Below are 26,752 nucleotides of genomic sequence, written 5' to 3' on the forward strand. Positions count from 1 at the left end.
CTTCTGCTTTTCAGGAACAGTTTCTTTTTCATTGGCCTGAAGACCTGGGGTACGGGGATCAACAGGATGGAAGCCAGTACGGGGCTGAACAGAATGGGGGCCAACAACATCAGGGCTCCACAACTGATGATAATGTTTTGTATGGGGCCCCAGACACTGAGGAAATCAGAAGCTTCACCACCTTGTTGAATGTTGATCACTGGTCCTTAGAAAATCCTGATCCCATTCCTAATGTGGCCCCACAATGGACTGACCTCCAAACCTTCACCCCCCGGCTAATGCTGAGCATGCAATGACAGTAAGATCTTTGTTTTAAACACGTCTTCATGTATTTCTGTAGATCTTTGTAATAACACCATGACAGGGTGTCCTAAACATTTACGTGTTTTTGTGTCTCCAGTATGATGGAATCCCAGTGTACACCCTAGAGTGTAATACAGCCTCCATTTTTGGAGAAGAGTAAGTAAATCCAACAAACAGACGAGATCAAATACAGACGTTACTTCCAATGTGACATTATTTCTGATCCAGTGTGTGTTCATCTTTGTAGGAATGGGAAAAACTATGTGCCCCCAGTGCAGACAGTGTCCCCAGTGAAGCCCCCAGTCTCACAGTGAGTTGTTTTAATCCTACGTGTCTTTCTTGTGTCTGACTCTGGATCGTGCTCTTACACTGCGTATTTATGTTTTGTTCTTTCAGAAAGGTGAAGAAGCCTCAGGAGAAGAAGGTGGCACAGGGACCATATGTCAAAAAGCCCCTCAACGCCTTCATGCTCTTCCTGAAGGAGAACAGGAAGTCTGCAGAGGAGGAGCTGGGTGTGAGGACGAGCGCTGCAGTCAATAAACTCCTCGGTCAACGGGTAAGTTAGTTTGTTCCTCCATGAATGATCTGTGATCTTTAAACTCTCGTCGTCAGTGTGTGTGACTGACACTTTTCCTGTTGTCCATCCACAGTGGAAATCATTGTCCGCCATGGAAAAAAAGAAGTTCACTGCTGGGGCCAAATTGGGTTATTCACTCCACTCTGCTGAGAATCCTGACTGGTCCAACAAACTCAATTATGTAAGTGTACTCTGCAGACATGTTGATACATCAACCTTAAAGGTGATGGTGAAAGTGTTTTATCAGCTGACTCAAAGTTCAATGTTTTTGGTTTTAGGGAAAAAAGAGGAGACGAATCCGAACCAAACCATGAAACATGGACACCAACCAATGACACAACATCATCCTGAACTGACCTTTGTTTTGATGGAGTTGATGGTCCATCCAACTGGTGTCATGTATCATGTAAATTGTACATAATGTAAATAAATTTTGTAAAATTAATATTCATGTTTTTATTTAAAAATACAAACATGTGAACTCATGCGCACACACACACACACACACACAAACACACACACACCACACACACACACACACACACACACACACACCTAAAAAACATGCAATTCTTCACACCAATAGGTGAGCAAGGCTTACTTTTGATCACAAAAATGTTAACTTCAGTCACACCTTGGCTGGTCATTTCTCCAGAGGACAACCATGAAGCATTATCTCAGCTTGGAGCAATGTAGGATTCAGGGAAAGAATACCTGCCAGACAGAAAGGGACCTTGCAACTTGGGGTGAACAAAGAGGAGGAGGAAGAAGAAGAGGAGGTGGAGTATGATACCTCTTCAACCTAGGAAGGGACATCTGTATTGAACAGGTTATACATACTGCCCTCCAATCCAGAGAACTATGGCCTGAACATTTGGGCTCCGTGTGACGTTGTACTGGAGCTGACGGATGAGCTTGAGGGCCACCATGTCCCTACAAACAACTTTTTTACATCTTTTCCTCTGGCTGATGAGCTGTAGAAGAGGAGGACAAAAAACCTGAGCTGTCCCTGCAGCTGCTCAACACCAAACACAGGAAGGTGCTTTCCTCTGTTTGCCTTCACACACAATAAGACTAATGTGTCCTTTGTGCAAAAGAGAAGGAAAAATATCTTTACATTTTTATTGCACTTCTATGAGATCGACTGTTTGCGTACACAAGGATAAAGAGAGTAAGATCATTTTAAAACTCTCCTTGTGCCAAAAATAATAATGCATTAAAATGAATTCTGCTATCAATTATTGTCATGGTCAAGGGTGTAATAACAACATTACATGTATTTCACTTTGCACCACATTTTTGAATTGCTGCATATTTAGTGATTTTCCAGTCGAAAATTTGGGGTTTCTAATGACAAGAAGTCCATACAAACATAAGCAGTTTGAAAACTATAATACATTTTATACATTTTGGATAATTCTGAAGTAGTTGAAGAGATCGGATGCAGTGAAAGTTAAATATAAATATTCATTATAGTATAGTATTATATATTCAAGTACATTTTTATTGCACTTTTATGAGACAGACCTTTGTGTACACAAAGAGTACAAGTGTAATGTAAACTTAAAGGAGTGCACAAGGGTTAATATTATACATTATGTCATATATGTAAAGCTACATACACTAAACTTGTTTCTCTGCATTTAACCCCTCCCTGAGGACCGGTGGGCAGCAACGTCGTAGCGCCATGGAGCAGTTAGGGTTAAAATAAGGGACTTTTCAACATCCCACAGTGATGGACCTGGAAGACTAGAACCCGTGACCCTCTGATTACAAGCCAGCGCCCTTAACCACGAGACCACTAACGCCCTTTAGCCACCGTTAATATCTTTAAGTTCAGTATCGAGATTTATAAACCAAAGGGCAGCACGAGCACTCACAATCAGTTTCACTTTTTCAGCTTTATACCGCCTCATATCACCTTTGACATGATCTGACATATTTGTGACCCAATGCGATGCAGCGGCTGGACAACAAAAATGAACTATCACCTTAAATGGACTATTGCATTGGTTAGAAGAGGTGAAGAGGATAAGAAAGCAACTCAGCAGTTTCGGTGAGTGTTTGAAACAGCCAACTGAGCTGCTGCTGTGATAAACAAACCCTGAAGCAGCGTTTGTTTGGACTCACAATCACAATAGTCGCTTATATAGTCATGTGTTTACTGTAATATGCAGTTTTTTGGCTGAAGAGTGTGTGGATAGCAAAAGAACAATCGCGATGGTAATCAGCTGTGGCATCGACAGACAAGCCTACTCATGCATATGCATAGAGCCCATAAAACAGCCTGTTTTCAGATAAAGAAGCTCCGGAAAACAGGCGGGGAAAAAACTCCAGAAAACAAGCGAGTTTGGGAAAATAAACCTTATGTACTATGTTAAATACTTGTTATTGGGATTCTTAGAACAATTAAAGATGGGTGTGAAAAATAGCATAATACTGCTAACACGGCCTCTCACAGAGACACACTAACATAAACGTATATGAATGTGAGCTCCTCACTATCAAACTATCTCACAGGTAAAACAAACAAGGCAAAGGCAGGAATCACCACTGTGGTTTAACCCGTGTGCACGCTTTGGTATCAAAAAGTGACATTTTTGGTGTTTTTATTTTTTTGTCTATTATTATTCCGGTCATTTTAAGGCTAGCTGTTTGAATTTTTTCCACAATTGTTTTTTCATGTTTAATTGCTTAATTCCAAAGTCCCGTTTATTGGAAGTGTATAGAAAAAGAGAGATGCATCATACCGACACTTAGTAACCTCTTGACCAAATTTACCCCATTGACTCCCATTGTAACCACATATTTTCCAAAGACTGTAAACATGACATATTATTAATGCTTTTTCAATTAATAGCTAATAAATCAAAGCCCAGGCCTTCAAAATAAAGGGAAAACATGTTTGAGGCGTAATGACCCTCCTACCAACCAGAGACCATCGCATAAAGTTTTAGGGACATTTCAGTGAAGGCCTGGGTTTCGTATCTTGCAAAATGCATCGCAATAACAAAGCAGAACATCATCAATTATTTTGGTATTTTAGTACTGATATAAAATAGTGATGTGAATATGGTTGAGAAAAAATAAAAATAATAACCGATCCCTTTTGACCATATATAAGTATAAGTAGCTCAGTTAAATAAAAGTATTTGCATGAATAAACCCACCAAATTATTTGTTAATAATGGTTATTAGCATAATTAGCATGCTTGGAGGAAAAAATGACGGTGGGTGTTGTATTCCTTTAAAACCGCAACGGATTCTTTGTAAATATTATGGTATACAGCCTTTGAGCAGAAAAAGTAAAGACTATATCAGTACAATGAAAATGTTGTCGTCATCCAGGGATTCCACGTTCAATCTAAGGAAACATCCAAAGATAAATTTGCCAAAACACACATAGCTTGCTAACCTGTCTCTATTTTTACTGACTGCTCAAACAGTAGGACGGATTGGACTGTACTGTAGTTGCTGAAGCTTGTACGCAAAAAACTTAATCACCCAGTTTATGTTGTAACATCTGTACGCCACTGCATTGCAAAGCCCCCCCCCAATTTTTTTTACGTAACCTCAGATTGCTCCACAAGTCTTAGGAAATATCCTAAGTTGTTATATTGTGGAGTGTATTATTTATTATGATTTATTTATTTTTGTTAATTTAGTTTTGGACTATTGTTTTGAATCATATTTGATATATTTTAGGTCAGGCACTGTGTATGGATGACCTGAGGCTACTGAGGCACTTGAAAGCGGTCGTCATAGAAACCAACTTAAACTATAAATTTCTGTGCTCCATAGAACCTGCATTAACAAACCAACTTTTAACTGAATAGCAGCAAGACATCAACCTCTAGCATAGAGTTCAATCTTTCTTCAGTTTTCCAGCTTTTAAAGACAAGAAAATCACCCTTTATATTGTCCATCAGACGCTGATATTTAAAATTAGTGTTTTTTTTAAAGCGTCAGCAGCAAAACTTTAAAAAAGTTTCCAGTCAACTCACAGTAAGTGTTTTTAAACTTAATATTTATTTATTTATTAATATATATATATTTTTATTATTATTTATTTATTTTTGTTAATTTAGTTTTGGACTATTGTTTTGAATCATATTTGATATATTTTAGGTCAGGCACTGTGTATGGATGACCTGAGGCTACTGAGGCACTTGAAAGCGGTCGTCATAGAAACCAACTTAAACTATAAATTTCTGTGCTCCATAGAACCTGCATTAACAAACCAACTTTTAACTAAATAGCGGCAAGACATCAACCTCTAGCATAGAGTTTAATCTTTCTTCAGTTTTCCAGCTTTTAAAGACAAGAAAATCACCCTTTATATTGTCCATCAGACGCTGATATTTAAAATTAGTGTTTTTTTTAAAGCGTCAGCAGCAAAACTTTAAAAAAGTTTCCAGTCAACTCACAGTAAGTGTTTTTAAACTTAATATTTATTTATTTATTAATATATATATATATATTTTTATTATTATTTATTTATTTTTGTTAATTTAGTTTTGGACTATTGTTTTGAATCATATTTGATATATTTTAGGTCAGGCACTGTGTATGGATGACCTGAGGCTACTGAGGCACTTGAAAGCGGTCGTCATAGAAACCAACTTAAACTATAAATTTCTGTGCTCCATAGAACCTGCATTAACAAACCAACTTTTAACTGAATAGCAGCAAGACATCAACCTCTAGCATAGAGTTCAATCTTTTTTCAGTTTTCCAGCTTTTAAAGACAAGAAAATCACCCTTTATATTGTCCATCAGACGCTGATATTTAAAATACGTTTTTAGTTGTTTTTTTTTTTAAAGCATCAGCAGCAAAACTTTTTAAAAAGTTTCCTGTCAACTCACAGTAAGTGATTTTAAAGTGAAATAATGTTTCCAAACTTAATATGACAGTAGCCTGATTCTTTTGGTTTCTACATAATTATTATAAGTGCTATCAAATATACATCATTTAATTATTAATTAATTTATCAATACAGAGAAATGCAATGAAACAGTGATATGAATGAGATGTCTTTCATCTCTGCCATGGTTAGCATGTCGTGTGGTAAATTGTTTGAGTTTATTTTATTTAAAACAGGGACAATACACATAAATGAACATAAACATGTAAATATGAAAGATTATAGCCAATGGCTAATTTCCATCTTTAGTCCTTTCGGCAGATTGCTGTCAATAACATAAGAAAATAAAATCAATAAAACAACAGTAACAACAAGTAAAAGAGCTTGCCTTCATGGCCAGTATGAGCAGGAGTAATAATTACAGAGAGAGAAAACGTGTCCTTGAAAACACAATAGGACAGAAAATAAAAAAGAAAGCAAGAATAGTGAAACAGTATAGTGGGTCATGAACCATACAGGCCAAGAGTCAGGGAAACATACAAAACTTAGATATCAAAGACCTGATTAAAGTGCAGAGTGCTAGAGTGTTAAAGTGTTAGGTGAGTATTATTATTGCAAATTGCCCGATTGCACAGTAAATAAACTGTGAAGTGGTATTTTAAGTGCACAATACTCAGTACCTATTACGTTAAATAAAATACCAGCAATGGCAATTATATGATACTAGGAGTACCCTTTTTTAAGAATATAAAGTGCGTTTTGCCTTGCTCGTACCCTGAATACCTAAAAGGTAAATAGAGATGTAATACATTTTGAAAATATTAATGGGAAAAAGGGAGTAGTAGTAATAATAATAAAGGAGTGATGTTTATGTATGTACTCAGTAGAAATTGTGCATGGTACCCCAACAATTAGCTAATATTAAACAAATATACAAGTTTGTTGTTTTTCCAATAGCCAAGCTTTAAGATGTTTGGTAAAAGAGGTCAGAGTCGGTAGTTCACATATTGTGTTTGGTATTGAATTCCAGGTGTGAGAAGCACGAACAGAAAAAGATAGCGTCAGTGTGTTTAACAGTGTTGTCCGAGCTTAAGGGCTCATGTTTTTTTTTTTTTAATATCTGACAGTGATGGTACGTTTTTGGTTTTTTATCCAATATTTTCAAATCTTGTTTATAAACTGTTTCAATTGGCTTTATTGTCGTCTTACAGGCCGATGCCCAACTTGTTACGCAATAGGACATGTGTGACATGATCATAGTTTCAAAATACAATTTTGCTGACTCAAGAGTTAGATTGCTTCTAATAAACCTAAAGTTGGACAAGGTGAACTTAATTCTCGCAGTGATCAATGGTGTTATTGATGTTTGGTTAGTTTTATTATTACATTGCAAAAGATCACAGTTAATATGTATTAATGTTACTATTTGTATCAGAATAAGTGTATAAAAATAACTTTACTCTTTGTTACGAATACATGTTGCTGATCTGCTCACTGAACCTCTTTCCTCTCTCAGATTATGGAGTATATTTCATTCCCTAATGATGAGTGGATGCAGACCAGAGAACAACAGGGGTTTGCTCAGCTGGTAAGAACCTGGACAAGCCCCCTAATTTTCTACTTAATAAATAATGTTGATGTGTTATTGATGGTTCCTAAAACATGGATGTCCTTCTGCTTTTCAGGAACAGTTTCTTTTTCACTGGCCTGAAGACCTGGGGTACGGGGATCAACAGGATGGAAGCCAGTACGGGGCTGAACAGAATGGGGGCCAACAACATCAGGGCTCCACAACTGATGATAATGTTTTGTATGGGGCCCCAGACACTGAGGAAATCAGAAGCTTCACCACCTTGTTGAATGTTGATCACTGGTCCTTAGAAAATCCTGATCCCATTCCTAATGTGGCCCCACAATGGACTGACCTCCAAACCTTCACCCCCCCGGCTAATGCTGAGCATGCAATGACAGTAAGATCTTTGTTTTAAACACGTCTTCATGTATTTCTGTAGATCTTTGTAATAACACCATGACAGGGTGTCTAACATTTACGTGTTTTTGTGTCTCCAGTATGATGGAATCCCAGTGTACACCCTAGAGTGTAATACAGCCTCCATTTTTGGAGAAGAGTAAGTAAATCCAACAAACAGACGAGATCAAATACAGACGTCACTTCCAATGTGACATTATTTCTGATCCAGTGTGTGTTCATCTTTGTAGGAATGGGAAAAACTATGTGCCCCCAGTGCAGACAGTGTCCCCAGTGAAGCCCCCAGTCTCACAGTGAGTTGTTTTAATCCTACGTGTCTTTCTTGTGTCTGACTCTGGATCGTGCTCTTACACTGCGTATTTATGTTTTGTTCCTTCAGAAAGGTGAAGAAGCCTCAGGAGAAGAAGGTGGCACAGGGACCATATGTCAAAAAGCCCCTCAACGCCTTCATGCTCTTCCTGAAGGAGAACAGGAAGTCTGCAGAGGAGGAGCTGGGTGTGAGGACGAGCGCTGCAGTCAATAAACTCCTCGGTCAACGGGTAAGTTAGTTTGTTCCTCCATGAATGATCTGTGATCTTTAAACTCTCGTCGTCAGTGTGTGTGACTGACACTTTTCCTGTTGTCCATCCACAGTGGAAATCATTGTCCGCCATGGAAAAAAAGAAGTTCACTGCTGGGGCCAAACTGGGTTATTCACTCCACTCTGCTGAGAATCCTGACTGGTCCAACAAACTCAATTATGTAAGTGTACTCTGCAGACATGTTGATACATCAACCTTAAAGGTGATGGTGAAAGTGTTTTATCAGCTGACTCAAAGTTCAATGTTTTTGGTTTTAGGGAAAAAAGAGGAAACGAATCCGAACCAAACCATGAAACATGGACACCAACCAATGACACAACATCATCCTGAACTGACCTTTGTTTTGATGGAGTTGATGGTCTATCCAACTGGTGTCATGTATCATGTAAATTGTACATAATGTAAATAAATCTTGTAAAATTAATATTCATGTTTTTATTTAAAAATACAAACATGTGAACTGATGCGCACACACACACACACACACACACACACACACACACACACACACACACACACACACACACACACACACACACACACACACACACACACACACACACACACCTAAAAAACATGCAATTCTTCACATCCAATAGGTGAGCACAGGCTTACTTTTGATCACAAAAATGTTAACTTCAGTCACACCTTGGCTGGTCATTTCTCCAGAGGACAACCATGAAGCATTATCTCAGCTTGGAGCAATGTAGGATTCAGGGAAAGAATACCTGCCAGACAGAAAGGGACCTTGCAACTTGGGGTGAACAAAGAGGAGGAGGAAGAAGAAGAGGAGGTGGAGTATGATACCTCTTCAACCTAGGAAGGGACATCTGTATTGAACAGGTTATACATGCCCTCCAATCCAGAGAACTATGGCCTGAACATTTGGGCTCCGTGTGACGTTGTACTGGAGCTGACGGATGAGCTTGAGGGCCACCATGTCCCTACAAACAACTTTTTTACATCTTTTCCTCTGGCTGATGAGCTGTAGAAGAGGAGGACAAAAAACCTGAGCTGTCCCTGCAGCTGCTCAACACCAAACACAGGAAGGTGCTTTCCTCTGTTTGCCTTCACACACAATAAGACTAATGTGTCCTTTGTGCAAAAGAGAAGGAAAAATATCTTTACATTTTTATTGCACTTCTATGAGATCGACTGTTTGCGTACACAAGGATAAAGAGAGTAAGATAATTTTAAAACTCTCCTTGTGCCAAAAATAATAATGCATTAAAATGAATTCTGCTATCAATTATTGTCATGGTCAAGGGTGTAATAACAACATTACATGTATTTCACTTTGCACCACATTTTTGGAATTGCTGCATATTTAGTGATTTTCCAGTCGAAAAAATTGGGGTTTCTAATGACAAGAAGTCCATACAAACATAAGCAGTTGAAAATTATAATACATTTTACACATTTTGGATAATTCTGAAGTAGTTGAAGAAATCGGATGCAGTGAAAGTTAAATATAAATATTCATGAAGTACATTTTTATTGCACTTTTATGAGACAGACCTTTTGTGTACACAAAGAGTACAAGTGTATGTAAACTTAAAGGAGTGCACAAGGGTTAATATTATACATTATTGTCATATATGTAAAGCTACATACACTAAACTTGTTCTCTGCATTTAACCCCTCCCTGAGGACCGGTGGGCAGCAACGTTGTAGCGCCCATGGAGCAGTTAGGGTTAATATAAGGGACTTTTCAACATCCCACAGTGATGGACCTGGAAGACTAGAACCCGTGACCCTCTGATTACAAGCCAGCACCCTTAACCACGAGACCACTAACGCCCTTTAGCCACCGGTAATATCTTTAAGTTCAGTATCGAGATTTATAAACCAAAGGGCAGCACGAGCACTCACAATCAGTTTCACTTTTTTCAGCTTTATACCGCCTCATATCACCTTTGACATGATCTGACATATTTGTGACCCAATGCGATGCAGCGGCTGGACAACAAAAATGAACTATCACCTTAAATGGACTATTGCATTGGTTAGAAGAGGTGAAGAGGATAAGAAAGCAACTCAGCAGTTTCGGTGAGTGTTTGAAACAGCCAACTGAGCTGCTGCTGTGATAAACAAAACCCTGAAGCAGCGTTTGTTGGACTCACAATCACAATAGTCGCTTATATAGTCATGTGTTTTACTGTAATATGCAGTTTTTTGGCTGAAGAGTGTGTGGATAGCAAAAGACAATCGCGATGGTAATCAGCTGTGGCATCGACAGACAAGCCTACTCATGCATATGCATAGAGCCCATAAAACAGCCTGTTTTCAGATAAAGAAGCTCCGGAAAACAGGCGGGAAAAACTCCAGAAAACAAGCGTGTTTGGGAAAATAAACCTTATGTACTATATTAAATACTATGTTGTTGGGATTCTTAGAACAATTAAAGATGGGTGAAAAATAGCATAATACTGCTAACACGGCCTCTCACAGAGACACACTAACATAAACGTATATGAACGTGAGCTCCTCACTATCAAACGATCTCACAGGTAAAACAAACAAGGCAAAGGCAGGGAATCACCACTGTGGTTTAACCCGTGTACACGCTTTGGTATCAAAAGTGACATTTTTGGTGTTTTTATTTTTTTGTCTATTATTATTCCGGTCATTTTAAGGCTAGCTGTTTGAATTTTTTCCACAATTGTTTTTTCATGTTTAATTGCTTTATTCCAAAGTCCCGTTTATTGGAAGTGTATAGAAAAAGAGAGATGCATCATACCGACACTTAGTAACCTCTTGACCAAATTTACCCCATTGACTCCCATTGTAACCACATATTTTCCAAAGACTGTAAACATGACATATTATTAATGCTTTTTCAATTAATAGCTAATAAATCAAAGCCCAGTCCTTCAAAATAAAACATGTTTGAGGCGTAATGACCCTCCTACCAACCAGAGACCATCGCATAAAGTTTTAGGGACATTTCAGTGAAGGCCTGGGTTTCGTATCTTGCAAAATGCATCGCAATAACAAAGCAGAACATCATCAAATTATTTTGGTATTTTAGTACTGATATAAAATAGTGATGTGAATATGGTTGAGAAAAAATAAAAATAATAACCGATCCCTTTTGACCATATATAAGTATAAGTAGCTCAGTTAAATAAAAGTATTTGCATGAATAAACCCACCAAATTATTTGTTAATAATGGTTATTAGCATAATTAGCATGCTTGGAGGAAAAAATGACGGTGGGTGTTGTATTCCTTTAAAACCGCAACGGATTCTTTGTAAATATTATGGTATACAGCCTTTGAGCAGAAAAAATAAAGACTATATCAGTACAATGAAAATGTTGTCGTCATCCAGGGATTCCACGTTCAATCTAAGGAAACATCCAAAGATAAATTTGCCAAAACACACATAGCTTGCTAACCTGTCTCTATTTTTACTGACTGCTCAAACAGTAGGACGGATTGGACTGTACTGTAGTTGCTGAAGCTTGTACGCAAAAAACTTAATCACCCAGTTTATGTTGTAACATCTGTACGCCACTGCATTGCAAAGCCCCCCCCCCAATTTTTTTTACGTAACCTCAGATTGCTCCACAAGTCTTAGGAAATATCTTAAGTTGTTATATTGTGGAGTGTATTATTTATTATGATTTATTTATTTTTGTTAATTTAGTTTTGGACTATTGTTTTTAATCATATTTGATATATTTTAGGTCAGGCACTGTGTATGGATGACCTGAGGCTACTGAGGCACTTGAAAGCGGTCGTCATAGAAACCAACTTAAACTATAAATTTCTGTGCTCCTTAGAACCTGCATTAACAAACCAACTTTTAACTGAATAGCAGCAAGACATCAACCTCTAGCATAGAGTTCAATCTTTCTTCAGTTTTCCAGCTGTTAAAGACAAGAAAATCACCCTTTATATTGTCCATCAGACGCTGATATTTAAAATTAGTGTTTTTTTTAAAGCGTCAGCAGCAAAACTTTAAAAAAGTTTCCAGTCAACTCACAGTAAGTGTTTTTAAACTTAATATTTATTTATTTATTAATATATATATTTTTTTTATTATTATTTATTTATTTTTGTTAATTTAGTTTTGGACTATTGTTTTGAATCATTTTCGATATATTTTAGGTCAGGGACTGTGTATGGATGACCTGAGGCTACTGAGGCACTTGAAAGCGGTCGTCATAGAAACCAACTTAAACTATACATTTCTGTGCTCCATAGAACCTGCATTAACAAACCAACTTTTAACTAAATAGCAGCAAGACATCAACCTCTAGCATAGAGTTCAATCTTTCTTCAGTTTTCCAGCTTTTAAAGACAAGAAAATCACCCTTTATATTGTCCATCAGACGCTGATATTTAAAATTAGTGTTTTTTTTTTAAAGCATCAGCAGCAAAACTTTAAAAAAGTTTCCAGTCAACTCACAGTAAGTGTTTTTAAACTTAATATTTATTTATTTATTAATATATGTATTTTTTTATTATTATTTATTTATTTTTGTTAATTTAGTTTTGGACTATTGTTTTGAATCATATTTGATATATTTTAGGTCAGGCACTGTGTATGGATGACCTGAGGCTACTGAGGCACTTGAAAGCGGTCGTCATAGAAACCAACTTAAACTATAAATTTCTGTGCTCCATAGAACCTGCATTAACAAACCAACTTTTAACTGAATAGCAGCAAGACATCAACCTCTAGCATAGAGTTCAATCTTTCTTCAGTTTTCCAGCTTTTAAAGACAAGAAAATCACCCTTATATTGTCCATCAGACGCTGATATTTAAAATTAGTGTTTTTTTTAAAGCGTCAGCAGCAAAACTTTAAAAAAGTTTCCAGTCAACTCACAGTAAGTGTTTTTAAACTTAATATTTATTTATTTATTTATTAATATATATATTTTTTTTATTATTATTTATTTATTTTTGTTAATTTAGTTTTGGACTATTGTTTTGAATCATATTTGATATATTTTAGGGCAGGCACTGTGTATGGATGATCTGAGGCTACTGAGGCACTTGAAAGCGGTCGTCATAGAAACCAACTTAAACTATAAATTTCTGTGCTCCATAGAACCTGCATTAACAAACCAACTTTTAACTGAATAGCAGCAAGACATCAACCTCTAGCATAGAGTTCAATCTTTCTTCAGTTTTCCAGCTTTTAAAGACAAGAAAATCACCCTTTATATTGTCCATCAGACGCTGATATTTAAAATTAGTGTTTTTTTTAAAGCATCAGCAGCAAAACTTTAAAAAAAGTTTCCTGTCAACTCACAGTAAGTGATTTTAAAGTGAAATAATGTTTCCAAACTTAATATGACAGTAGCCTGATTCTTTTGGTTTCTACAGAATTATTATAAGTGCTATCAAATATACATCATTTAATTATTAATTAATTTATCAATACAGAGAAATGCAATGTAACAGTGATATGAATGAGATGTCTTTCATCTCTGCCGTGGTTAGCATGTCGTGTGGTAAAATGTTAGCAACTGTTTGAGTTTATTTTATTTAAAACAGGGACAATACACATAAATGAACATAAACATGTAAATATGAAAGATTATAGCCAATGGCTAACTTCCATCTTTAGTCCTTTCGGCAGATTGCTGTCAATAACATAAGAAAATAAAATCAATAAAACAACAGTAACAACAAGTAAAAGAGCTTGCCTTCATGGCCAGTATGAGCAGGAGTAATAATTACAGAGAGAGAAAACGAGTCCTTGAAAACACAATAGGACAGAAAATAAAAAAGAAAGCAAGAATAGTGAAACAGTGTAGTGGGTCATGAACCATACAGGCCAAGAGTCAGGGAACCATACTAAAATTAGATATCAAAGACCTGATTAAAGTGCAGAGTGCTAGAGTGTTAAAGTGTTAGGTGAGTATTATTATTGCAAATTGCCCGATTGCACAGTAAATATACTGTGAAGTGGTATTTTAAGTGCACAATACTCAGTACCTATTACATTAAATAAAATACCAGCAATGGCAATTATATGATACTAGGAGTACCCTTTTTTAAGAATATAAAGTGCGTCTTGCCTTGCTCGTACCCTGAATACCTAAAAGGTAAATAGAGATGTAATACATTTTGAAAATATTAATGGGAAAAAGGGAGTAGTAGTAATAATAATAAAGGAGTGATGTTTATGTATGTACTCAGTAGAAATTGTGGATGGTACCCCAACAATTAGCTAATATTAAACAAATATACAAGTTTGTTGTTTTTCCAATAGCCAAGCTTTAAGATGTTTGGTAAAAGAGGTCAGAGTCGGTAGTTCACATATTGTGTTTGGTATTGAATTCCAGGTGTGAGAAGCACGAACAGAAAAAGATAGCGTCAGTGTGTTTAACAGTGTTGTCCGAGCTTAAGGGCTCATGTTTTTTTTTTTTAATATCTGACAGTGATGGTACGTTTTTGGTTTTTTATCCAATATTTTCAAATCTTGTTTATAAACTGTTTCAATTGGCTTTATTGTCGTCTTACAGGCTGATGCCCAACTTGTTACGCAATAGGACATGTGTGACATGATCATAGTTTCAAAATACAATTTTGCTGACTCAAGAGTTAGATTGCTTCTAATAAACCTAAAGTTGGACAAGGTGAACTTAATTCTCGCAGTGATCAATGGTGTTATTGATGTTTGGTTAGTTTTATTATTACATTGCAAAAGATCACAGTTAATATGTATTAATGTTACTATTTGTATCAGAATAAGTGTATAAAAATAACTTTACTCTTTGTTACGAATACATGTTGCTGATCTGCTCACTGAACCTCTTTCCTCTCTCAGATTATGGAGTATATTTCATTCCCTAATGATGAGTGGATGCAGACCAGAGAACAACAGGGGTTTGCTCAGCTGGTAAGAACCTGGACAAGCCCCCTAATTTTGTACTTAATAAATAATGTTGATGTGTTATTGATGGTTCCTAAAACATGGATGTCCTTCTGCTTTTCAGGAACAGTTTCTTTTTCACTGGCCTGAAGACCTGGGGTACGGGGATCAACAGGATGGAAGCCAGTACGGGGCTAAACAGAATGGGGGCCAACAACATCAGGGCTCCACAACTGATGATAATGTTTTGTATGGGGCCCCAGACACTGAGGAAATCAGAAGCTTCACCACCTTGTTGAATGTTGATCACTGGTCCTTAGAAAATCCTGATCCCATTCCTAATGTGGCCCCACAATGGACTGACCTCCAAACCTTCACCCCCCCGGCTAATGCTGAGCATGCAATGACAGTAAGATCTTTGTTTTAAACACGTCTTCATGTATTTCTGTAGATCTTTGTAATAACACCATGACAGGGTGTCTAACATTTACGTGTTTTTGTGTCTCCAGTATGATGGAATCCCAGTGTACACCCTAGAGTGTAATACAGCCTCCATTTTTGGAGAAGAGTAAGTAAATCCAACAAACAGACGAGATCAAATACAGACGTTACTTCCAATGTGACATTATTTCTGATCCAGTGTGTGTTCATCTTTGTAGGAATGGGAAAAACTATGTGCCCACAGTGCAGACAGTGTCCCCAGTGAAGCCCCCAGTCTCACAGTGAGTTGTTTTAATCCTACGTGTCTTTCTTGTGTCTGACTCTGGATCGTGCTCTTACACTGCGTATTTATGTTTTGTTCCTTCAGAAAGGTGAAGAAGCTTCAGGAGAAGAAGGTGGCACAGGGACCATATGTCAAAAAGCCCCTCAACGCCTTCATGCTCTTCCTGAAGGAGAACAGGAAGTCTGCAGAGGAGGAGCTGGGTGTGAGGACGAGCGCTGCAGTCAATAAACTCCTCGGTCAACGGGTAAGTTAGTTTGTTCCTCCATGAATGATCTGTGATCTTTAAACTCTCGTCGTCAGTGTGTGTGACTGACACTTTTCCTGTTGTCCATCCACAGTGGAAATCATTGTCCGCCATGGAAAAAAAGAAGTTCACTGCTGGGGCCAAATTGGGTTATTCACTCCACTCTGCTGAGAATCCTGACTGGTCCAACAAACTCAATTATGTAAGTGTACTCTGCAGACATGTTGATACATCAACCTTAAAGGTGATGGTGAAAGTGTTTTATCAGCTGACTCAAAGTTTAATGTTTTTGGTTTTAGGGAAAAAAGAGGAGACGAATCCGAACCAAACCATGAAACATGGACACCAACCAATGACACAACATCTTCCTGAACTGACCTTTGTTTTGATGGAGTTGATGGTCCATCCAACTGGTGTCATGTATCATGTAAATTGTACATAATGTAAATAAATTTTGTAAAATTAATATTCATGTTTTTATTTAAAAATACAAACATGTGAACTCATGCGCACACACACACACACACACACACACACACACCTAAAAAACATGCAATTCTTCACATCCAATAGGTGAGCACAGGCTTACTTTTGATCACAAAAATGTTAACTTCAGTCACACCTTGGCTGGTCATTTCTCCAGAGGACAACCATGAAGCATTATCTCAGCTTGGAGCAATGTAGGATTCAGGGAAATAATACCTGCCAGACAGAAAGGGACCTTGCAACTTGGGGTGAACAAAGAGGAGGAGGAAGAAGAAGAGGAGGTGGAGTATGATACCTCTTCAACCTAGGAAGGGACATCTGTATTGAACAGGTTATACATGCCCTCCAATCCAGAGAACTATGGCCTGAACATTTGGGCTCCGTGTGACGTTGTACTGGAGCTGACGGATGAGCTTGAGGGCCACCATGTCCCTACAAACAACTTTTTTACATCTTTTCCTCTGGCTGATGAGCTGTAGAAGAGGAGGACAAAAAACCTGAGCTGTCCCTGCAGCTGCTCAACACCAAACACAGGAAGGTGCTTTCCTCTGTTTGCCTTCACACACAATAAGACTAATGTGTCCTTTGTGCAAAAGAGAAGGAAAAACATCTTTACATTTTTATTGCACTTCTATGAGATCGACTGTTTGCGTACACAAGGATAAAGAGAGTAAGATCATTTTAAAACTCTCCTTGTGCCAAAAATAATAATGCATTAAAATGAATTCTGCTATCAATTATTGTCATGGTCAAGGGTGTAATAACAACATTACATGTATTTCACTTTGCACCACATTTTTGGAATTGCTGCATATTTAGTGATTTTCCAGTCGAAAAAATTGGGGTTTCTAATGACAAGAAGTCCATACAAACATAAGCAGTTGAAAATTATAATACATTTTATACATTTTGGATAATTCTGAAGTAGTTGAAGAGATCGGATGCAGTGAAAGTTAAATATAAATATTCATGAAGTACATTTTTATTGCACTTTTATGAGACAGACCTTTTGTGTACACAAAGAGTACAAGTGTATGTAAACTTAAAGGAGTGCACAAGGGTTAATATTATACATTATTGTCATATATGTAAAGCTACATACACTAAACTTGTTCTCTGCATTTAACCCCTCCCTGAGGACCGGTGGGCAGCAACGTTGTAGCGCCCATGGAGCAGTTAGGGTTAATATAAGGGACTTTTCAAGATCACACAGTGATGGACCTGGAAGACTAGAACCCGTGACCCTCTGATTACAAGCCAGCGCCCTTAACCACGAGACCACTAACGCCCTTTAGCCACCGTTAATATCTTTAAGTTCAGTATCGAGATTTATAAACCAAAGGGCAGCACGAGCACTCACAATCAGTTTCACTTTTTTCAGCTTTATACCGCCTCATATCACCTTTGACATGATCTGACATATTTGTGACCCAATGCGATGCAGCGGCTGGACAACAAAAATGAACTATCACCTTAAATGGACTATTGCATTGGTTAGAAGAGGTGAAGAGGATAAGAAAGCAACTCAGCAGTTTCGGTGAGTGTTTGAAACAGCCAACTGAGCTGCTGCTGTGATAAACAAAACCCTGAAGCAGCGTTTGTTGGACTCACAATCACAATAGTCGCTTATATAGTCATGTGTTTTACTGTAATATGCAGTTTTTTGGCTGAAGAGTGTGTGGATAGCAAAAGACAATCGCGATGGTAATCAGCTGTGGCATCGACAGACAAGCCTACTCATGCATATGCATAGAGCCCATAAAACAGCCTGTTTTCAGATAAAGAAGCTCCGGAAAACAGGCGGGAAAAACTCCAGAAAACAAGCGAGTTTGGGAAAATAAACCTTATGTACTATGTTAAATACTATGTTGTTGGGATTCTTAGAACAATTAAAGATGGGTGAAAAATAGCATAATACTGCTAACACGGCCTCTCACAGAGACACACTAACATAAACGTATATGAATGTGAGCTCCTCACTATCAAACTATCTCACAGGTAAAACAAACAAGGCAAAGGCAGGGAATCACCACTGTGGTTTAACCCGTGTGCACGCTTTGGTATCAAAAGTGACATTTTTGGTGTTTTTATTTTTTTGTCTATTATTATTCCGGTCATTTTAAGGCTAGCTGTTTGAATTTTTTCCACAATTGTTTTTTCATGTTTAATTGCTTAATTCCAAAGTCCCGTTTATTGGAAGTGTATAGAAAAAGAGAGATGCATCATACCGACACTTAGTAACCTCTTGACCAAATTTACCCCATTGACTCCCATTGTAACCACATATTTTCCAAAGACTGTAAACATGACATATTATTAATGCTTTTTCAATTAATAGCTAATAAATCAAAGCCCAGGCCTTCAAAATAAAGGGAAAACATGTTTGAGGCATAATGACCCTCCTACCAACCAGAGACCATCGCATAAAGTTTTAGGGACATTTCAGTGAAGGCCTGGGTTTCGTATCTTGCAAAATGCATCGCAATAACAAAGCAGAACATCATCAAATTATTTTGGTATTTTAGTACTGATATAAAATAGTGATGTGAATATGGTTGAGAAAAAATAAAAATAATAACCGATCCCTTTTGACCATATATAAGTATAAGTAGCTCAGTTAAATAAAAGTATTTGCATGAATAAACCCACCAAATTATTTGTTAATAATGGTTATTAGCATAATTAGCATGCTTGGAGGAAAAAATGACGGTGGGTGTTGTATTCCTTTAAAACCGCAACGGATTCTTTGTAAATATTATGGTATACAGCCTTTGAGCAGAAAAAATAAAGACTATATCAGTACAATGAAATTGTTGTCGTCATCCAGGGATTCCACGTTCAATCGAAGGAAACATCCAAAGATAAATTTGCCAAAACACACATAGCTTGCTAACCTGTCTCTATTTTTACTGACTGCTCAAACAGTAGGACGGATTGGACTGTATTGTAGTTGCTGAAGCTTGTACGCAAAAAACTTAATCACCCAGTTTATGTTGTAACATCTGTACGCCACTGCATTGCAAAGCCCCCCCCCCAATTTTTTTTACGTAACCTCAGATTGCTCCACAAGTCTTAGGAAATATCCTAAGTTGTTATATTGTGGAGTGTATTATTTATTATGATTTATTTATTTTTGTTAATTTAGTTTTGGACTATTGTTTTGAATCATATTTGATATATTTTAGGTCAGGCACTGTGTATGGATGACCTGAGGCTACTGAGGCACTTGAAAGCGGTCGTCATAGAAACCAATTGAAACTATAAATTTCTGTGCTCCATAGAACCTGCATTAACAAACCAACTTTTAACTGAATAGCAGCAAGACATCAACCTCTAGCATAGAGTTCAATCTTTCTTCAGTTTTCCAGCTTTTAAAGACAAGAAAATCACACTTTATATTGTCCATCAGACGCTGATATTTAAAATTAGTGGGTTTTTTTAAAGCATCAGCAGCAAAACTTTAAAAAAGTTTCCAGTCAACTCACAGTAAGTGTTTTTAAACTTAATATTTATTCATTTATTAATATATATATTTTTTATTATTATTTATTTATTTTTGTTAATTTAGTTTTGGACTATTGTTTTGAATCATATTTGATATATTTTAGGGCAGGCACTGTGTATGGATGACCTGAGGCTACTGAGGCACTTGAAAGCGGTCGTCATAGAAACCAACTTAAACTATAAATTTCTGTGCTCCATAGAACCTGCATTAACAAACCAACTTTTAACTGAATAGCAGCAAGACATCAACTTCTAGCATAGAGTTCAATCTTTCTTCAGTTTTCCAGCTTTTAAAGACAAGAAAATCACCCTTTATATTGTCCATCAGACGCTGATATTTAAAATTAGTGTTTTTTTTTTAAAGCATCAGCAGCAAAACTTTAAAAAGTTTCCAGTCAACTCACAGTAAGTGTTTTTAAACTTAATATTTATTTATTTATTAATATATATATTTTTTTATTATTATTTATTTATTTTTGTTAATTTAGTTTTGGACTATTGTTTTGAATCATATTTGATATATTTTAGGGCAGGCACTGTGTATGGATGACCTGAGGCTACTGAGGCACTGGAAAGCGGTCGTCATAGAAACCAACTTAAACTATAAATTTCTGTGCTCCATAGAACCTGCATTAACAAACCAACTTTTAACTGAATAGCAGCAAGACATCAACCTCTAGCATAGAGTTCAATCTTTCTTCAGTTTTCCAGCTTTTAAAGACAAGAAAATCACCCTTTATATTGTCCATCAGACGCTGATATTTAAAATTAGTGTTTTTTTTTAAAGCATCAGCAGCAAAACTTTAAAAAGTTTCCAGTCAACTCACAGTAAGTGTTTTTAAACTTAATATTTATTTATTTATTAATATATATATTTTTTTATTATTATTTATTTATTTTTGTTAATTTAGTTTTGGACTATTGTTTTGAATCATATTTGATACATTTTAGGGCAGGCACTGTGTATGGATGACCTGAGGCTACTGAGGCACTTGAAAGCGGTCGTCATAGAAACCAATTGAAACTATACATTTCTGTGCTCCATAGAACCTGCATTAACAAACCAACTTTTAACTGAATAGCAGCAAGACATCAACCTCTAGCATAGAGTTCAATCTTTCTTCAGTTTTCCAGCTTTTAAAGACAAGAAAATCACCCTTTATATTGTCCATCAGACGCTGATATTTAAAATACGTTTTTAGTTGTTTTTTTTTTAAAGCATCAGCAGCAAAACTTTTTAAAAAGTTTCCTGTCAACTCACAGTAAGTGATTTTAAAGTGAAATAATGTTTCCAAACTTAATATGACAGTAGCCTGATTCTTTTGGTTTCTACATAATTATTATAATTGCTATCAAATATACATCATTTAATTATTAATTAATTTATCAATACAGAGAAATGCAATGAAACAGTGATATGAATGAGATGTCTTTCATCTCTGCCGTGGTTAGCATGTCGTGTGGTAAACTGTTTGAGTTTATTTTATTTAAAACAGGGACAATACACATAAATGAACATAAACATGTAAATATGAAAGATTATAGCCAATGGCTAATTTCCATCTTTAGTCCTTTCGGCAGATTGCTGTCAATAACATAAGAAAATAAAATCAATAAAACAACAGTAACAACAAGTAAAAGAGCTTGCCTTCATGGCCAGTATGAGCAGGAGTAATAATTACAGAGAGAGAAAACGAGTCCTTGAAAACACAATAGGACAGAAAATAAAAAAGAAAGCAAGAATAGTGAAACAGTATAGTGGGTCATGAACCATACAGGCCAAGAGTCAGGGAACCATACTAAAATTAGATATCAAAGACCTGATTAAAGTGCAGAGTGCTAGAGTGTTAAAGTGTTAGGTGAGTATTATTATTGCAAATTGCCCGATTGCACAGTAAATAAACTGTGAAGTGGTATTTTAAGTGCACAATACTCAGTACCTATTACATTAAATAAAATACCAGCAATGGCAATTATATGATACTAGGAGTACCCTTTTTTAAGAATATAAAGTGCGTCTTGCCTTGCTCGTACCCTGAATACCTAAAAGGTAAATAGAGATGTAATACATTTTGAAAATATTAATGGGAAAAAGGGAGTAGTAGTAATAATAATAAAGGAGTGATGTTTATGTATGTACTCAGTAGAAATTGTGGATGGTACCCCAACAATTAGCTAATATTAAACAAATATACAAGTTTGTTGTTTTTCCAATAGCTAAGCTTTAAGATGTTTGGTAAAAGAGGTCAGAGTCGGTAGTTCACATATTGTGTTTGGTATTGAATTCCAGGTGTGAGAAGCACGAACAGAAAAAGATAGCGTCAGTGTGTTTAACAGTGTTGTCCGAGCTTAAGGGCTCATGTTTTTTTTTTTTAATATCTGACAGTGATGGTACGTTTTTGGTTTTTTATCCAATATTTTCAAATCTTGTTTATGAACTGTTTCAATTGGCTTTATTGTCGTCTTACAGGCCGATGTCCAACTTGTTACGCAATAGGACATGTGTGACATGATCATAGTTTCAAAATACAATTTTGCTGACTCAAGAGTTAGATTGCTTCTAATAAACCTAAAGTTGGACAAGGTGAACTTAATTCTCGCAGTGATCAATGGTGTTATTGATGTTTGGTTAGTTTTATTATTACATTGCAAAAGATCACAGTTAATATGTATTAATGTTACTATTTGTATCAGAATAAGTGTATAAAAATAACTTTACTCTTTGTTACGAATACATGTTTCTGATCTGCTCACTGAACCTCTTTCCTCTCTTAGATTATGGAGTATATTTCATTCCCTAATGATGAGTGGATGCAGACCAGAGAGCAACAGGGGTTTGCTCAGCTGGTAAGAACCTGGACAAGCCCCCTAATTTTCTACTTAATAAATAATGTTGATGTGTTATTGATGGTTCCTAAAACATGGATGTCCTTCTGCTTTTCAGGAACAGTTTCTTTTTCACTGGCCTGAAGACCTGGGGTACGGGGATCAACAGGATGGAAGCCAGTACGGGGCTGAACAGAATGGGGGCCAACAACATCAGGGCTCCACAACTGATGATAATGTTTTGTATGGGGCCCCAGACACTGAGGAAATCAGAAGCTTCACCACCTTGTTGAATGTTGATCACTGGTCCTTAGAAAATCCTGATCCCATTCCTAATGTGGCCCCACAATGGACTGACCTCCAAACCTTCACCCCCCCGGCTAATGCTGAGCATGCAATGACAGTAAGATCTTTGTTTTAAACACGTCTTCATGTATTTCTGTAGATCTTTGTAATAACACCATGACAGGGTGTCTAACATTTACGTGTTTTGTGTCTCCAGTATGATGGAATCCCAGTGTACACCCTAGAGTGTAATACAGCCTCCATTTTTGGAGAAGAGTAAGTAAATCCAACAAACAGACGAGATCAAATACAGACGTTACTTCCAATGTGACATTATTTCTGATCCAGTGTGTGTTCATCTTTGTAGGAATGGGAAAAACTATGTGCCCCCAGTGCAGACAGTGTCCCCAGTGAAGCCCCCAGTGTCACAGTGAGTTGTTTTAATCCTACGTGTCTTCCTTGTGTCTGACTCTGGATCGTGCTCTTACACTGCGTATTTATGTTTTGTTCCTTCAGAAAGGTGAAGAAGCCTCAGGAGAAGAAGGTGGCACAGGGACCATATGTCAAAAAGCCCCTCAACGCCTTCATGCTCTTCCTGAAGGAGAACAGGAAGTCTGCAGAGGAGGAGCTGGGTGTGAGGACGAGCGCTGCAGTCAATAAACTCCTCGGTCAACGGGTAAGTTAGTTTGTTCCTCCATGAATGATCTGTGATCTTTAAACTCTCGTCGTCAGTGTGTGTGACTGACACTTTTCCTGTTGTCCATCCACAGTGGAAATCATTGTCCGCCATGGAAAAAAAGAAGTTCACTGCTGGGGCCAAACTGGGTTATTCACTCCACTCTGCTGAGAATCCTGACTGGTCCAACAAACTCAATTATGTAAGTGTACTCTGCAGACATGTTGATACATCAACCTTAAAGGTGATGGTGAAAGTGTTTTATCAGCTGACTCAAAGTTCAATGTTTTTGGTTTTAGGGAAAAAAGAGGAGACGAATCCGAACCAAACCATGAAACATGGACACCAACCAATGACACAACATCTTCCTGAACTGACCTTTGTTTTGATGGAGTTGATGGTCTATCCAACTGGTGTCATGTATCATGTTAATTGTACATAATGTAAATAAATTTTGTAAAATTAATATTCATGTTTTTATTTAAAAATACAAACATGTGAACTCATGCGCACACACACACACACACACACACACACACACACACACACACACACACACACACACACACACACACACACACACACACACACACACACACACACACACACCTAAAAAACATGCAATTCTTCACATCCAATAGGTGAGCACAGGCTTACTTTTGATCACAAAAATGTTAACTTCAGTCACACCTTGGCTGGTCATTTCTCCAGAGGACAACCATGAAGCATTATCTCAGCTTGGAGCAATGTAGGATTCAGGGAAATAATACCTGCCAGACAGAAAGGGACCTTGCAACTTGGGGTGAACAAAGAGGAGGAGGAAGAAGAAGATGAGGTGGAGTATGATACCTCTTCAACCTAGGAAGGGACATCTGTATTGAACAGGTTATACATGCCCTCCAATCCAGAGAACTATGGCCTGAACATTTGGGCTCCGTGTGACGTTGTACTGGAGCTGACGGATGAGCTTGAGGGCCACCATGTCCCTACAAACAACTTTTTTACATCTTTTCCTCTGGCTGATGAGCTGTAGAAGAGGAGGACAAAAAACCTGAGCTGTCCCTGCAGCTGCTCAACACCAAACACAGGAAGGTGCTTTCCTCTGTTTGCCTTCACACACAATAAGACTAATGTGTCCTTTGTGCAAAAGAGAAGGAAAAATATCTTTACATTTTTATTGCACTTCTATGAGATCGACTGTTTGCGTACACAATGATAAAGAGAGTAAGATAATTTTAAAACTCTCCTTGTGCCAAAAATAATAATGCATTAAAATGAATTCTGCTATCAATTATTGTCATGGTCAAGGGTGTAATAACAACATTACATGTATTTCACTTTGCACCACATTTTTGGAATTGCTGCATATTTAGTGATTTTCCAGTCGAAAAAATTGGGGTTTCTAATGACAAGAAGTCCATACAAACATAAACAGTTGAAAATTATAATACATTTTATACATTTTGGATAATTCTGAAGTAGTTGAAGAGATCGGATGCAGTGAAAGTTAAATATAAATATTCATGAAGTACATTTTTATTGCACTTTTATGAGACAGACCTTTTGTGTACACAAAGAGTACAAGTGTATGTAAACTTAAAGGAGTGCACAAGGGTTAATATTATACATTATTGTCATATATGTAAAGCTACATACACTAAACTTGTTCTCTGCATTTAACCCCTCCCTGAGGACCGGTGGGCAGCAACGTCGTAGCGCCCATGGAGCAGTTAGGGTTAATATAAGGGACTTTTCAACATCCCACAGTGATGGACCTGGAAGACTAGAACCCGTGACCCTCTGATTACAAGCCAGCACCCTTAACCACGAGACCACTAATGCCCTTTAGCCACCGTTAATATCTTTAAGTTCAGTATCGAGATTTATAAACCAAAGGGCAGCACGAGCACTCACAATCAGTTTCACTTTTTTCAGCTTTATACCGCCTCATATCACCTTTGACATGATCTGACATATTTGTGACCCAATGCGATGCAGCGGCTGGACAACAAAGATGAACTATCACCTTAAATGGACTATTGCATTGGTTAGAAGAGGTGAAGAGGATAAGAAAGCAACTCAGCAGTTTCGGTGAGTGTTTGAAACAGCCAACTGAGCTGCTGCTGTGATAAACAAAACCCTGAAGCAGCGTTTGTTGGACTCACAATCACAATAGTCGCTTATATAGTCATGTGTTTTACTGTAATATGCAGTTTTTTGGCTGAAGAGTGTGTGGATAGCAAAAGACAATCGCGATGGTAATCAGCTGTGGCATCGACAGACAAGCCTACTCATGCATATGCATAGAGCCCATAAAACAGCCTGTTTTCAGATAAAGAAGCTCCGGAAAACAGGCGGGAAAAACTCCAGAAAACAAGCGAGTTTGGGAAAATAAACCTTATGTACTATGTTAAATACTATGTTGTTGGGATTCTTAGAACAATTAAAGATGGGTGAAAAATAGCATAATACTGCTAACACGGCCTCTCACAGAGACACACTAACATAAACGTGCACATAAAAAATGGGTCAATGGACAATGGTTTTTATTAGGTTCAAAAGCTGATCACAAATCATTGATGAACATACTCCATCTCACTCATTTTATGCAGATACTAGATACTGTATTGACAATTAAAGTGAAGGGACATGTTATTTTCTGGATATTTATAATAAGTATTGTAAATACACAAGCTAAAAACTGCATATATAGTGTCATCTAGGTGGCCTCATGGCGTTATTATCATGCGTATTAGTTCCTACTTACTGGTATCTTTTGATCAAAGGACATATCGTGTAACGCAGGCTATACTGAATTCATATCACAAGCACTCACAGACCACTCAGAGCTGTAG

General features: G+C 37.1%; 4 protein-coding genes across 4 annotated transcripts; all 4 read left to right on the forward strand.

The window, feature by feature from the left end:
• The first annotated feature begins 280 nt into the window (after positions 1 to 280).
• On the forward strand, positions 281 to 1,194 carry LOC114473711 (transcription factor 7-like 1-C). The gene is made up of 6 exons (XM_028463482.1): positions 281 to 298; positions 401 to 459; positions 551 to 613; positions 700 to 859; positions 954 to 1,061; positions 1,159 to 1,194. Exons 1-6 carry the CDS (start codon positions 293 to 295, stop codon positions 1,192 to 1,194), a joined length of 432 nt encoding a protein of 143 aa, XP_028319283.1. The 5' UTR covers positions 281 to 292.
• A 3,642-nt stretch (positions 1,195 to 4,836) lies between these two features.
• Positions 4,837 to 8,609, forward strand: LOC114473712 (transcription factor 7-like 1-D). Its single transcript, XM_028463483.1, has 8 exons — positions 4,837 to 4,885; positions 7,262 to 7,333; positions 7,431 to 7,715; positions 7,816 to 7,874; positions 7,966 to 8,028; positions 8,115 to 8,274; positions 8,369 to 8,518; positions 8,574 to 8,609. Exons 2-8 carry the CDS (start codon positions 7,265 to 7,267, stop codon positions 8,607 to 8,609), a joined length of 822 nt encoding a protein of 273 aa, XP_028319284.1. The 5' UTR covers positions 4,837 to 4,885; positions 7,262 to 7,264.
• A 7,204-nt stretch (positions 8,610 to 15,813) lies between these two features.
• Positions 15,814 to 16,499, forward strand: LOC114473714 (transcription factor 7-like 1-C). The gene is made up of 4 exons (XM_028463484.1): positions 15,814 to 15,854; positions 15,961 to 16,120; positions 16,215 to 16,322; positions 16,420 to 16,499. Exons 1-4 carry the CDS (start codon positions 15,814 to 15,816, stop codon positions 16,453 to 16,455), a joined length of 345 nt encoding a protein of 114 aa, XP_028319285.1. The 3' UTR covers positions 16,456 to 16,499.
• Positions 16,500 to 20,062: 3,563 nt separating this feature from the next.
• LOC114473740 (transcription factor 7-like 1-D) lies at positions 20,063 to 24,256 on the forward strand. The gene is made up of 8 exons (XM_028463508.1): positions 20,063 to 20,092; positions 22,886 to 22,957; positions 23,055 to 23,339; positions 23,439 to 23,497; positions 23,589 to 23,651; positions 23,738 to 23,897; positions 23,992 to 24,099; positions 24,197 to 24,256. The coding sequence occupies exons 2-8, from the start codon at positions 22,889 to 22,891 to the stop codon at positions 24,230 to 24,232; spliced, it is 780 nt and encodes a 259-aa protein (XP_028319309.1). The 5' UTR covers positions 20,063 to 20,092; positions 22,886 to 22,888; the 3' UTR covers positions 24,233 to 24,256.
• Positions 24,257 to 26,752: the final 2,496 nt, after the last annotated feature.

Source organism: Gouania willdenowi, chromosome 12 (genome assembly GCF_900634775.1).
Source record: "Gouania willdenowi chromosome 12, fGouWil2.1, whole genome shotgun sequence".
Lineage (NCBI taxonomy): Eukaryota > Metazoa > Chordata > Actinopteri > Blenniiformes > Gobiesocidae > Gouania > Gouania willdenowi.